We start from the raw sequence: 13,272 nt of genomic DNA, 5'->3' as shown, positions 1-13,272 counted from the left end.
GAAGTGTGCGTTTGGCTCCAAGATTTAGGAGCCACAGGGCATGCCAAGCGCAACATGCCCCAGGGAGAGAGGGCTGCAGCTCAACCCAGAAAGCTTAACAAAACTGTCCCATCTAGATGTTCAACCTGGTTCCTAGTGCGAGAAGGGTGGAGTTGTTAATGTGGCCATTCCCACTCCAGGCCCACAGACACAGAGCACTCACAGATGCTCCCCACCTCTCAAATCCAGAACTGTCCCCGTCTCGCTTTCCTGGGCCAGGCCAAGCAAGCGGGTCACTCTGCCCAGCCTTAAGTCAGACGCCTTTGGCTGGACATGCAAAGAGGCACCACCTGGCGGCGCTGGAGGCTCCAAGCACTCACCTTCTTCACTCTCCCCATCATGGAGCGGCTGGCTGCCCATGAGGGAAGACTGGCTGAGCACAGCGTCGGACATGCGGGCAGAGCTGAGCGCCTTCCCTGCCATTAGGCTCATGCCCGGCAGAGTGTCCAGTTGCACCTGCAGGCAGCAGAAAGGAAAGGCTCAGAGACCTGCAAGGGGCACTGCTAAAGAATGAGAAGGAAGAGGCTGGCCAGAGGAGGTGGGACCAGGGCCTTCACCTCCACCACACCATAGAACAGGTGTGTCACCTTGACACAGGGGGCCCCCATCCCCACCAACACCCCTCTCCCCAACATACATAGGCATCGTCACTGTTTTGAATGGTGTGGTGTCTCTGCAAAGGCCGGGATCTGTGATGCACACCAGGAATCGGCCTTGTGGGATAACCCTCTGGCCCATCTGCATCTGGCATCTCCACGTGGCCAGGAGAGCTTCTTTCCATGCAACCTGTGGCCATGGAGTCTTCGTGGGCAAGGGAGAGAAAGACAAAAGAGGAGGGAGGGGAAAGACCATTATGTCCCTTCAAAGGCACCCATTCCCCAACCACAAGTACCCTAAAGTCCTTCTGGCTCAGGCCGTAAGTACAAGGAAAGAGAACCCCCTTTTAATTCCCTCTTCTCATTCACTGTACACGCTTTCCATCAAGACATTCATGGGAATTACCCCATTTTTATCCTCACAATGGCCCTGCGACAGAGCACAACCGGCTTAGGGCCAACCTGCCAATCACAACACACACACCCTTTGATTCACAGCAGCAGCAGAGCCACTTCCTGGTATGAAACCATGCTTTGTGTAGACTCTCTGCGGCACAGCCTGTGGAGATGCCCCTGGATATGGGAGGATCTGAGAGGCAACTGCAGCTCCTTGGTGGGCTCTACACAGCACCCCAAAACAAAAAAAGGCAGCCTTCCCTCTCTCATGTGTGGGACACCTGCTGTTGGACACACAGTTGTGCAAAGACCCACGATCAGCTCCTGTTCCCTGCAGTGGAGCCTGTGCAGGAGATCCTTCCCCAACAGGCAGAAAGTGCCTAGCTCAGGCCCACAGGGCACAGCCCGCTTCCTGGCATGGGCCCACCTTCCCCCATTCCACACAGCGGAGACATGCAGTGGAACGGTTCCAAAGGGTGGTGCTCCTCGTTCCAAAGGGGCCAGGCCAAAGATCAACTGCTGACAAAACTGTTGTTCTTGCAGGGTGTAAAGGCTGTCCTTTATCACCTCAGGAGCCACCACCCACAGGACACAGAAAGGGCTACTAGCAGGCAGCGCTGTAGGCAGACGGGAGGCATCTGCACAGCACAATGTCCTCACCTGTGTCTCCCCCAAAGCTCTTTCCTCGGGCCTAAGGTGCAAGAAGCCCTGGCTCTGGCCAATGAGTAGGAGGCATGGAGGTGGTCTTTTTGTCAGAACTAGGATTCCGTATGGAAAACAGGGACAGGAGGGGAATCGCTCTTTTGCCCCCCCCCCCGACTGTTTTCAGCCCAGCTTGTTGTTTTAAAGGACTCTTAAACTTTCAGAACTGGTGCTTGAGCATACTTTCCCCCTCCTCCCTCCCTATCCCTTTTTCTTTTTTTTTGTGTTGTGCCTTTTAGAATGCAAGGGGCAGCGGCTGTGGGTTTTTAAAAATAAATAAGTAAATAAAAATCTATAAGCTGCTCTGGGAGCCTTTTCAGCTTGAGAGAGGGTAAAAAAGGACTTTAAATAAATAATTAGCCAGGATTTCACAATCCCAAAGAGTACCCAGGATTCCCGTCTATCACACCACTCTTTCTATATGTAGCCGCAAAGCTGGAGTCAGTTTAACTTTCCTGGAAAAACAAACAGAGGATGCTTCAGGCAGGAGAGGGGAAATATGGCCGACTCTGCCACCAGAGAGGCCTCTGCCCTCCTTCCTGCTGCTCCTCCAAATAGAGGACCTCCAATGACCAGCTGCCGGCCCCTGACATCTGCTAGATCTTGCAGCAGCATCCCATTGCCACCACCAAAATGAGCAGCAGGCCATATTTGGCCAGAGCAGGACAAGGCAAGGAAGAGAAATAGGGTCCTGATCAGGGTGCTCTCATCCAGCCCCAGAACCAGGCAGGTGGAAGGCAACACACAGGAGCTCTTAGCTTGGCTGAGGAGGCAAGTGTGATGCCTGGCTTGCTTGCTTTCCTTCCCTTGGGCCACTGTCCCATGCGATGAGAGCACCAAGAAGTTCCTTCTCCTCCTGAGCAAATTCACCCCCATACCAACCCTGTGCCACAAACACTTCCGGAAGTGTTTGCTTGCTGCCTGAATGCCGACCTGCCTGTACTCTTAATCCCCTGAACTGGGGTGGGGGCAAGGCACCACCATTCACACAAGGTCAATCCTTCTATACCAACTTGGAAAATGGCTCTGTGGTATTTACCTTGCTTGCCCTCCCATTTCACAGATGGGAATGATTAAGACCAAGAGAGGATAGTGGCTCACCCCAGAATCCATGTGAGTTCCCAGCTCAGCTGGGCCTTGAGCCTGCCTCTCCCAGAGCCAATCCACTGAACTGCCATTAACTCAAGCAGCAAGCGGGAGGGCCCTAGATGATCAGAAGAGATCAGCTGGACAAGGGCAATGACTCTTCTGGTCCCGATGCCTCTTAATGATCTCACAAGGAATGTATGAAGGCAACAGCCCCCTGCTGCTGTTACTCCTCAGAAGATGGCATCAGGAGGCAGGCAGGCTCCAAGCTTGAGGTTTCCCTTTGTTGGCATTTCCTCTCCTGCAGGCTCCATGGATTTGTCTAACCCCCTTTGAAAGCCATGGGCCATCATGACACCCTGTGGCAGCCAAGTCCATAAATTAGTGATGTCCGGTGCGAATAAGCCCCTTTCCCCCCTCCAACCACCACCCTGGCCATGCCCATAAGCCCTGGGAGCCGGCCCTGCTCTCCTCCCACCTGCCCATCCTCCATCAAGACAGGTGCCACCTGCAGAGCAGCATGCGAAGGCGGGACCTATTCCTCAGAGTTTCTCGCCTCTTTCTGCCCCCTGCCCATCCAGGCCAGCCCTACCCAACCGGCCACCCAACGGTGCCCTGTTCTGTGCCCCTGGGCAGGGCCTGGCCTTACCTCTACCGGGCACCTTATTCCGACTGAAGGTGGCGGCTGGCTGGTGCCTGTAATGGTGCGTCCCCAATTCCTGCTCCTGCTTGGCAGTCCCAAACAAAGCGTCTGGGTCCCCAGGACCACCGGCACTTAAGAGCAGTGGAGCCTCGTGGCAAGCTTTGGTCTTATTGCCTGGGAAGCTGTCCCGTTCCCCTTCACACACGCAGTCCACTTCCTCCTCCATGCTCTCCGAATGGACCAAGGTGGGCTGGTGAGCGTACCCATGGGCTGGCACCGAGGCTGGCGCCTGCTGGATACATTCGTGCGCCCTCACTTTCAAGAGGTGCTGGGGACTGGTGTGGTGGTGGTGGTGGTGGTGGTGGTGATGGTGAGGGTGGTGGTACGTGTCAGTGTTCTGATAAGGCAAAGACAGAGCCTGGCGCTCTGACAGTTTCTGGGCCACGCTGGTAGCCACATGTCCGCTCTCCCCTTGGCTCATGTGCCGGATCAGCTCCTGGAATTCCTGCTGCTGCTGCTGCCGCCGCTTGATGAGCTGCGCCACCTCGGCCTGGGGCAACCGCAGGTCCGTGTGGCCCGTGAGCGAGTGCCGGGGCGAGAGCAGGCCCTGCAGGATGTGTGGGACTTGCTGGTGCCGGCTGTAGTCTTGCGGGGTGGGAGACAGCAGCGCCTGCTGCAGGGCTGACGTGGCGTAGTGCTGCTGCTGCTGAGCGCTCTGGGGGAAGCTGGGGAACTGCTCCACCTGCGGAGGGAAGCCCACTGCTGTAGCTGGGCTGTAGCTGCTTGGAGGGACACGGGCCTGCTCCGGAAACAGGTGGGGGTGCAAGTGCACCTGGTCGTAGCCAGTTGACGGATACCTGTGTGGATTGAGAGACAGAGAGAGAAGGAAGGAAGGAAGCTCTTTAGGAGCACAGGAGACACTCTAGGAAACCGTGCCTCAAGTGCTTTGTGGCCCAGAAGGAGGATTTGGGCTGGTCTTCAACAGCAGCCAGCCAGTTGGCCCAGAAAGAAGAGATGACCTCATCACTTCCACAATCCACATCATCCAGCCTCAGGACAGAGAAAATGTTCCATTCAGAGAGAGCCTGGCTAATAATCATTGATCAGCTGCCCCTCTGCCCATCTACCCAACCCTTTCTCAAAACCTACTTAAGCAAGATGTCATCACCACCTGCAGACCCCACAAATGGACCAGGCCTAGCCTGGGAGAGAAGCACTGCGGTCCAGGGAGGACACCACTTGGGAATCTCACACTCTGCGTAGGTGCTAGCCAGGCCAACTGTGAATTGGCACACATAACACCCCAAAGCTACCCCATTGTTGCCATAGCCATACCTGTGCGATTCTGCGTTGTCCGCGCTGAGCTGCTTGGAGAGGGGCCTGTGCCCGTAAGTCAGGGAGGCCATCAGACTGGCACGATGGTGCATCTGCAGCTGATTGGCACTGACGGGGGTGGGCATGCCCCGCCCAGCCTGCAAGAGGCTGCCGCCCATCCCATCTCCTGGCTCCTGCACTTGGATGGCTACCGGTTGCCCCTGCACTTGCTGCGGCATGCCCATGCAGGAGAGGGCCACATTGGGGGGAGGTGAGCAACTGCCCGACTGCTGGAAGATGGCGCTGTGAGAGGGCATCCCTTGGAACTGCGGCGGCGAGGCTGCACCTGCAAAATGGAAGCCTTTCCATTAACTGCCTTGGCTGGGATTCACAATGGCTACTCTCTGTGTAAGCAGGGGGGAGGGGTTCTTTGTCCACCATCTCAGGAAACAACTGTGATTGCTCACTTATCCCTCAACTGAGTTCTAATGGTGAAGGTGGCAGACTGCCTAACCTGGGACTCCCCCAGCTAGCTGGAGCAAGCAACCCCCGGCGGGGATGGGGACGAAACCAAAATGCAGTTCAGCAGGAGAGAGATGCTGCTGGCACTTACTGTGGCTCTGGAGCATGCTGCTGCTGACTGGAGGGGGGCTGCTGTCCGTTTGCCTGAAGAGATGGTTGCTGGGATGGTTTGGAGGTGGGCTGGAGGGCTGGATCCGTAACCTGCACACACACACAAGCACGTCAGCTATGTTTATGTCACCACAGAAAATCGCCAGCACAGGCCTAATGGCGTCATCGTAAGGGCGAGCCAGGCAATCTGTACGATTTTATGGCATATCAGCACCCAGGCTGCATTGCACAATACACTGGATTACGTTGACAGAAAGTGAGAAGGCAAGAGCGGGCCTGGGCAAAACACACCACCACTGCCTTGGCCAAAGCTTACCTATAGCATGAAGTGGAAGAAGGGTGGGGTAGGGGACTGACATTGGAAGCAGCTGGGAAGGGGGCTTCCTCACTTGGCCTATGCCCCAGCAGCCCTGCCATTCCCCAGCCGTCTCTATGAGGCAGTCCTTGCAGGGACTACAGCCTTTTCCTGAAAAGAATGCAATAAGACAACCTCCCAGCTGAGAAGGCGCCTGTCTGTCTAAATAAAAAAAAAGCTTTTCTGAGTCTTCCATCTAAACTTAAGCACCTCTCCTTTTTTGCCTCTCAGCTTCACAAATGCAGCTACAGCAGGCCAAAGTGCCTAGGCTGATCAAGCTGAGACTGGGTCCCTTTGAGCAAGAAGGTGCCAACACTTTCCTGCAAGGCACGGAGAAGGCTTGAGGCCTACCAAGTGCAGGAGCTGTTCCTTACCTCTGAAGCTGGTGAGTGAGCAAAGCAGGCTGGCTTTCTCCAGGAGCTTGCAGTGGCGGAGAAGGCTGAGGAGGGCGGACACAATCCTGCGCACCACACAGGAAAGAGGAAACAAAGAAGAGTGCTGGTGAGCAGCGGCATCCGCAGAACACTCTGAGAGCACTCTGCAAAATGGGGGCAAAGCAGCCCCATGGAGCCAAGCTATGCCAAGGCGTTCAAGCAACTCTCCTCCTGGCTGCCTCAGAGAAAGCAACCTGTCAGACATTGGCCCAAAGGGCTGGCAGCTGAAGCTCAGGAACGGAGAGAGATGCTGCTGGCACTTACTGTGGATCTGGAGCATGCTGCTGCTGATTGGGGGGGGGGGGGGAGAGCTGAAAGGGCAGAAGGACTACCTGGGAAGGAACTACAACGCTCCAGGTTGCCCTATCTAAAGAAAGAGGGCCAAATGGGGGAAGAGTTGGTTCAATCTCTGGCAGCACAGCATCTCCAGCTAAAGCTGGTAAAGATCCTTGCCTGAAACCCTGGCAAGCCTGTAACAGCCAGTGCAGATAATACTCTGCTAGATGGACCAATATTCTGAATTGCTGTAAGGCAGCTTCCTGTGTTCCTGATACTGACCAATAGGGAAGAGCATTTCAGCACTAGACAACTCTCTCTCTCTCTCTCTCTCTCTCTCTCTCTCTCTCTCTCTCTCTCTCTCTCTCTATCCCCCACCCCAATGAACCACAGTGGAAGCGCTTGAGCTGACAAGACCGAGTTTTCACTTGACACAGACATGCTCATGGGCATCTAGTGGGGGGAGGCACAGGAAGCTGACTACTACTGAGTCAGACCTTTGGTCCACCTAGCTCAGTCTCTTTTATACACTGACTGGCAGCGCCTGTTTCCAACAGGAGTCGCTCCCAGCCCAACCTGGAGATGCTGCTGGGAACTGAACCTTCTGTATGGAAAGCATACAGTGGCATTGGGTTAGAGCAGTTTCCCAAACTTGGGTCTCCAGGGGTTTTTGGACTACATTTCCCATCATCCCTGAACATTGATCCTGCTAGCTAGGGATGGTGGGAGTTGTAGTCCAACAACAGCTGGGGACCCAAGTTTGGGAAACACTGGGCTGGAGCCATGTTCTAAAGAGGGCTGGGCTAGCATGGCACAGTCCAGAGCAGAGACATCCTAGTCACTTATGCCCTCCTTCTGATGCTCCTTGGAAGTGCCAGTACCTGGATCTGCTGATGAAGGATCTGCTGATGCTGTTCCTGCTGGTACAAGATGTGCTGCTGCTGCGTCTTCTCCAGGGTCCTCTCGTCCATGTGGCCCCCATACATCTTCTGGAGCTGCTCACACTCCTGAAACAACCCACCAAGTGACCTTTTGCTGCTTCATGGCTAAAGAAAGCCAGAGGGGGCGCGGCAGGAAGGGGAGGCTCACAGGCAGCCTTGCCACTGTGACTCCCTCTGGTTTTCAGATGAGCCCCACTCATTGCTTCAGTGGCAGCAGGAGGAGAGACCCACGTAGCACTTGCTCCTTCAGGCACTGCCGGCAACAGCAGCAAAGTAGCCAGAGGGGGCAAAAGCCCCAGATGGGACCAGCTGGATGCAAGACAAGAGAAAGTCCTCTTGGGGCTTGGAGTGTTCCCTCCCCACCACAACAATCTCAAGGGCAGGTCCTGGGGAGCATCTTATTCACTATCACATCTTTTTCTACAAGACACTGGGAGCTGCTCTAGTGCTGCGAGGACTCCAAGGCCCCCTAGCCCCTGCTTTACATTTGTCGCAGAGCAGGAGACAAAGCTATTATTCAACCTGGCCTAAGAGCAAGATATAGGGAGGATGCAATGAACAATGGTGGGGTGCTAGGTGAAAAGTGGCTGGAGGTTGAATAAGGAAGGAAGCTTTTCCTGGGAGCTGCAGAGCTTAGTTCTGCCAGGAGCCTGGATTGCTGACCTGGCTTGGTTTCCACCCTTGCTCTCCCCCCTCAGTACCTGCTGCAGCTGCTTGATGCTGCTGTGGTTGCCCATCTTCTCCAGTTGGGCCTTGAATGCCTGGATGCTGGCAGCCCCGTCTGAGAAACGGCGGACCGGAGAGAAGCGCTCCGTGGGGAGGTGCAGAGTGTTGGAGTCTTTATAGACATAGCTGTGCATGCACGGAGACAGAAAGGTGGGATTAGAGGCACCAGCTTAACCAAAGCCATGTTCTCAGCAGCCTGGCCATGTTCTGCGCCCACCCCTCACAGTTTGGGCAAAGGAACTTGCCAACTTGCTCTGTGCGCAAAAGAGATTGGAAGTGTGGTGTCCCGGGGCGCCTGCAACCCTAGAAGCAGGAACGAGTGGCTCTGCTCCAGCACCCAACAGTTCTCAAGCCATGTGGGACACCCAGCAGACCTTCCAGCTCCCAGGGCCTCAGATTTTTGCTCCCTGGCATTAACTGCTGGAGGACCTGCTTTATCCTGCACAAATAAAAGGGGGTCATTGGCAAGCTGCTGAATCATAGCACCAGAGAGTGCCAAGAGCAGGGGATTGTGTCCCAGCCGGGGAGGCCTCGGCTAACTACTAAAGCTGTCCCAGCCAAATAAGAACATAAGAAAAGCCTGCTAGAAGAACAGGCCTGTGACCCATATAGTCCAGCATCCTGTTCTCACAGTGGCCATCAGATGCCTGTGGGGAACCCACAAGCAGGACCCAAGCACAGGAGCCTCTCCCCTGCTGTGATTTCCAGTTTAATGCAGAAGATAACCATTGTGGCTGGTAGCCATTGACAGTATCTTCCTCCTCCATGAATTTGTCTAGTCCTATTTTAAAGCCATCCAAGTTGGTAGCCATCTGCTTCCTGCAGGAGTCAATTCTATAACTTAACTATGTGCTGTGTGAAGAAGTTCTTTCTTTCATCTCTCCTGAGTCTTCTCTTCCAACATTCAGCTTTAATGAATATCATAAAGTCCTAGTATTTCAAGAGAGAGGGGGAAAACCCCTCTCTGTTCGCTTTCTCCACACTGTGCATCACCTTCTAGACCTCTATCATGTCCTCCCCCTTTCTCTCAACTAAAATGCCCCAGATGCTGTAACCTTTCCTCATAGGGGTGTTGCTCCTCTCCCTTGTTCGTTCTGGTTACCCAGCTGGTTCACAGCATCAACAGACTCCGGAAGGGCAGCCTGTGATGACTAAGCAGTGAGAAGACCCAGAGTCCCCTAAACACTGCAGGCTCGAAGATCCTCTCAACCGGCATGCTGCCACTTGTCTCTCTCCCCCTCTTATCACTCTTGCCCTTTTGCTGACAGTATATTACATGAAAATATGATGGCTGGGAGGGCAGTGCCAGCCAAAGGTCAAAGGACAGCAAAGGACTCCACCTCAGAGGGAGCCTGGCTTCAGTAGAACCCTTTCTTCCCCAATAAGCACATCTGGCCCAGGTACTAGCTGCAATGCTCACAGATGCCCCGCGCTAAAGAAATTTAGAAGAAGGAAATGGGTTTGCAGGTCCACAGCCTCTGCCTTCCTTGCTGCAAAGCCCTGCTAGGCTTGCCCTTCTTTATATGTAAGCAAGAGATTGACAGGAATGGCTCACTGTAGAATGTAGGGTGAGCATGTGCAGAGTATACGACCCCCTCCCTGACTTATTTACATCCCGCCTTTCCTCCAAATAGCTCAGTGCAGGTCACATGTTCTCATTAGGAATTAAGCAGCACCAAACAAGTCCCACCTCTCCACTCCCAACCACAACATTAGATCCAAGCAAATTGTCTTGGGGTGGCAGCCCAGGAAGGTGGACAACAGAAATGGGCTATGCAGTGCCTTTTCCAACTATGTTCCAGCAGAGGAGGTGGTTCCCAAGGAGCAGCAGGGCTCAGGCTGCTCAGCCCAGCCTATATAAATCATGGCTCTGGTAGGCATCAGACAAGATGCAGCCTTGCTGAAACCCCTCTTAAAACACAAAGAATTTTCCACTGGCCATGTTGCAGGGTGAAGTGACTCTCAGCATCTCCAGAACTGGTTGCATTTCATTCTCACCCATGTGCCCTACCCACTTCTGATGCCACCACCAACCAGTTAAATAAACTTCAAGGGAAACAGCAACCATTTCCTTGCAATGTTGTGCCGGTCGTGGATGGCTGGAAAGGGGCTTTGACACGGAATCATTGGTGGATTAAAGAAGAGCCTGTTTATGTGCCAACACCAAAATCTATAGTGATTAGCTACTCAGGCCCTGAAGTCACCTGGAGCCAAGAGAGCTGCAGAAATAGCTCTTATCTCTTTCCCACCTTCCTGCTGTAAGTCCTGGAGAAGGGCAGGTGTGCCAGGAGAGAGACCTGCAGTGGTCTTCCTTAAGCCAGCAGGAGGAACTGGGCACCTGGGATACACACTGAGAGGCGGGGTGGAGGGAGATGCTGGGCTCAGAGCTGCCTCCGCCAAAGAATTCTGTTTACTCAGCCCCATGATGTCCCTGTCAGAGTCACACAGGACTGTGCTCCTGTCCTGCAGCAGAGCTTAACCAGGAGTTACCCAGGGCCAGCACAGCTTATCTTTGCTTTCCTCAGGTTCCAGCGTGGCGCCAGCATGGCCTCAGCCAGCTCAGAGTTCAACTCTTCCAGCTGGCGATGTCACTGCTCGGCTCAGAAGCTATCCTGACGACAATTACAAAACAGGCTTGCAAGCCGCAGCAAGGTGAGTCAGGGAAGGGGCTTTGCGGCGGCAGCTCACACCTAGGACTAAAGGGACAGGAGGACAGCAGGGTGGGAGGGGGCGAAGGGCTACGGCTCATATGTGGACAGACTTGCAACAGGAGTCCGGGGTGTGTGTGTGTGTGTGTGTGTGATATATCATGTAGAGCCCATTTCGCAACAGTCAAAGGTCGCACTTGTTCCTCTGCCACAGAGCCACCCCCCTCCCCTGGAATTTTAGCGAGGAAACATTGCAGGCAAACACATACAGTTCTGGTGGTGCCAATCCCATGACAGAGCTGTTGACACAAACAAGGTTCAAAGATTCTCCTCTAAGGGCTGTTATGGTGAGGTAGCAGCCCATACCTCTATCAGACTATTCCAACAGCCTCAGGTCACTCAAACGATGCTGTGTGAACCCTGTCCACCAAGGGTAACAATCCTGCAACTATGTACGTGGTCGATGTTCATATGATGTGAAAGAGAGTCAAGTCAAGAGCTTTTGTCGGGGGGGGGGGCAGGAGGAGGAGCTGCTGACACTCTCTCAACTAACTTCCACTGCTGATTTACCCCTCCAACAAATGGGGTCAAGTGGAGTTTTGGGTTGTAACTCCAGGCAAGCCAGTTGGTCAGACAGAAACAGCTGTGACACATCCTTTCTTACAGAGGTTTCCTGCTCCCCAACAGAGTAACAAAGCGCCCCACCCTTGCTATGCCATGCCCAGGCCTGAGCGACAGCTGCCTCCTGTCTAATCCTCTCCTGCATGTAGAGGGCCTGGAAAGCCCCTTCAAGTGCCTGATCCAAAAAAGCCCTTTTCTTTTTTTCTGCTAGGGGGTGCCATTCTGCCCAGGACAGGTTCCCTGGTGCAGAACTGCCCAAGCGGCCGGTGCCACCTACTCACCGGTGCTGGTCGGGTGCCAGGTGTGATGCCCGGGAGCGGAAGGGCTGCTGTCCTAGCTGCCTCTGCAAGTCGGGCGGGATTTCCGCAGTGGGGTTGGTCATTGCCAGTGTGTGCCTTTTTGACCTATTGGCCAAGTATCTGCAACAAGCAGGAGCACATTTGGTGAGAGGGAGGGGTTGGGGGCTGTGACTGGAATGCTCCAAAGAGGGAGCGAGGGGGGGTGGAGAGAGGGGACAGCGAGGCAGTGGAGGCACCCACCACCCAGCTTTCTCAAAAGAGTTTCTTTAATGGGAATGGGGGTGGGAGAAAGACCGCCCTTTGGGGGCCCAGGGAAACTCTGGAGAAAGCAGAAACGCCAGCCTACAGAAAACCCAAGCAAAGCGTTGGTGGAGGTTAAGAGCAGGCTCAGAAGGTTGCAGCAGGTGTAAGGAGGAGGGCTCCCTTTTTGCCGGAAAAGGGGACTGTGGGGGAAGGTGCTATCTTGATGCTGGCACTGGGCCAATGAAGCTAACGAGCTTCCTGGAGAAACAGGCAGCTCATTCTGACACAGGACTCCCAAGCAGAAGTCAAGGCCTCACGCACCAGGAATACTGCACATGGGGCAAGTCCCCTCAGCCTTTAAGAGTTACCCAGAGGGGAGAATTTCCACTGGTGCAGCCTTTCTGAACATGGTGAGGTGGGGTAAATGATGGCTGCGACAAGGGTTTCGTTTGCGCCACTCTTAAAGGAGCAGGGGCCCTCTGGCCATCCAACTATTGCAACACTTGGTCTAAGCGATGCTAGAAGGAAGCATCAAGAGCGCCACCTAGACTCTGTTCTTGGGCACTTCCAGGTGCACCTGGGCAAGAAGAGGAGAGAATAAGGGGATGTCCAACACAAAGGGAATTGTTCAGGTCATGTATGCAAAAGCTGCCATGTTTCAGCAAAAGTTAGATAGAAGGGCAGCCTGGGCCTCTGAAAGGCTCACTTGCCTACAAGGAAGGGAAACTTGGGGGGTGCCACCCCCACAATTCCTGGATCTGTGCTAGGGACCAGCTCTTACAGGGCTCTCAGATGAGTAACCTACAACATGGCTTCCTGAGTTCTCTCCTAATTTCATTGCTGAGAGTGTTGAATCCATTTATCAAAGCCAACTTAAAAGGCAAGTGAGGAACTTTCTTCAGGGAAGCCGGTGAGCTTTGGCTATAGTATACTTGTACAGACTTCAGAGATTTTAATGCCAATTACGTTGTGACCAAAGAGGAGCAGCAATTAAAGCTATTTGCCACCACCACCACCACCACCACCACCACACAGGAGGAAAGCAGAGTTAAGAGGATGGAGAAGAGTTAGTGCTGTGGGAACAAGCCAGCATCTCAGGTGGAGATCAGGTCATTTCCTGAAGAGATCTAAATCTGCCGCTTGCTAACAGTGTTTCATTTCTATATCCCAGAGACCAATCTTTCCCTTAACTACATCAAGCAGTTATGGAGGGAGAGAGAACAACGAGCTGCAATTCAAGGTCAGGTACCTCAAACAAACCCAGGGCAGGAGGCGAGAGGCCAGCCCATGGGTCCCCTCCAAGGTTCTGCAAGCAGAGAA

The 13,272-nt window shown here is 54.0% G+C and overlaps 1 protein-coding gene across 3 annotated transcripts in view; it reads right to left on the bottom strand.

Annotated features, from left to right (window-relative positions):
• The window catches only part of SIK3 (SIK family kinase 3), a 92,077-nt gene that overhangs the window by 2,852 nt on the left and 75,953 nt on the right, over positions 1-13,272 (bottom strand). For 2 of the 3 annotated variants that reach the window (XM_077919379.1, XM_028708458.2), the window contains exons 15-23: positions 11,692-11,829; positions 8,117-8,267; positions 7,356-7,481; positions 6,139-6,224; positions 5,390-5,499; positions 4,798-5,122; positions 3,469-4,319; positions 677-840; positions 360-495 (exon numbers count right to left, since the gene is read on the bottom strand). In XM_077919379.1, coding sequence (XP_077775505.1) covers positions 360-495; positions 677-840; positions 3,469-4,319; positions 4,798-5,122; positions 5,390-5,499; positions 6,139-6,224; positions 7,356-7,481; positions 8,117-8,267; positions 11,692-11,829 — 2,087 coding nt within the window. The remainder of the gene's footprint in view (positions 1-359; positions 496-676; positions 841-3,468; positions 4,320-4,797; positions 5,123-5,389; positions 5,500-6,138; positions 6,225-7,355; positions 7,482-8,116; positions 8,268-11,691; positions 11,830-13,272) is intronic. The other variant, XM_028708460.2, reaches the window with a different exon arrangement.

The sequence above is a fragment of the Podarcis muralis genome, chromosome 15 (genome assembly GCF_964188315.1).
Source record: "Podarcis muralis chromosome 15, rPodMur119.hap1.1, whole genome shotgun sequence".
Taxonomy (NCBI): domain Eukaryota; kingdom Metazoa; phylum Chordata; class Lepidosauria; order Squamata; family Lacertidae; genus Podarcis; species Podarcis muralis.
This window is presented reverse-complemented; position numbering and strand designations above follow the sequence as displayed.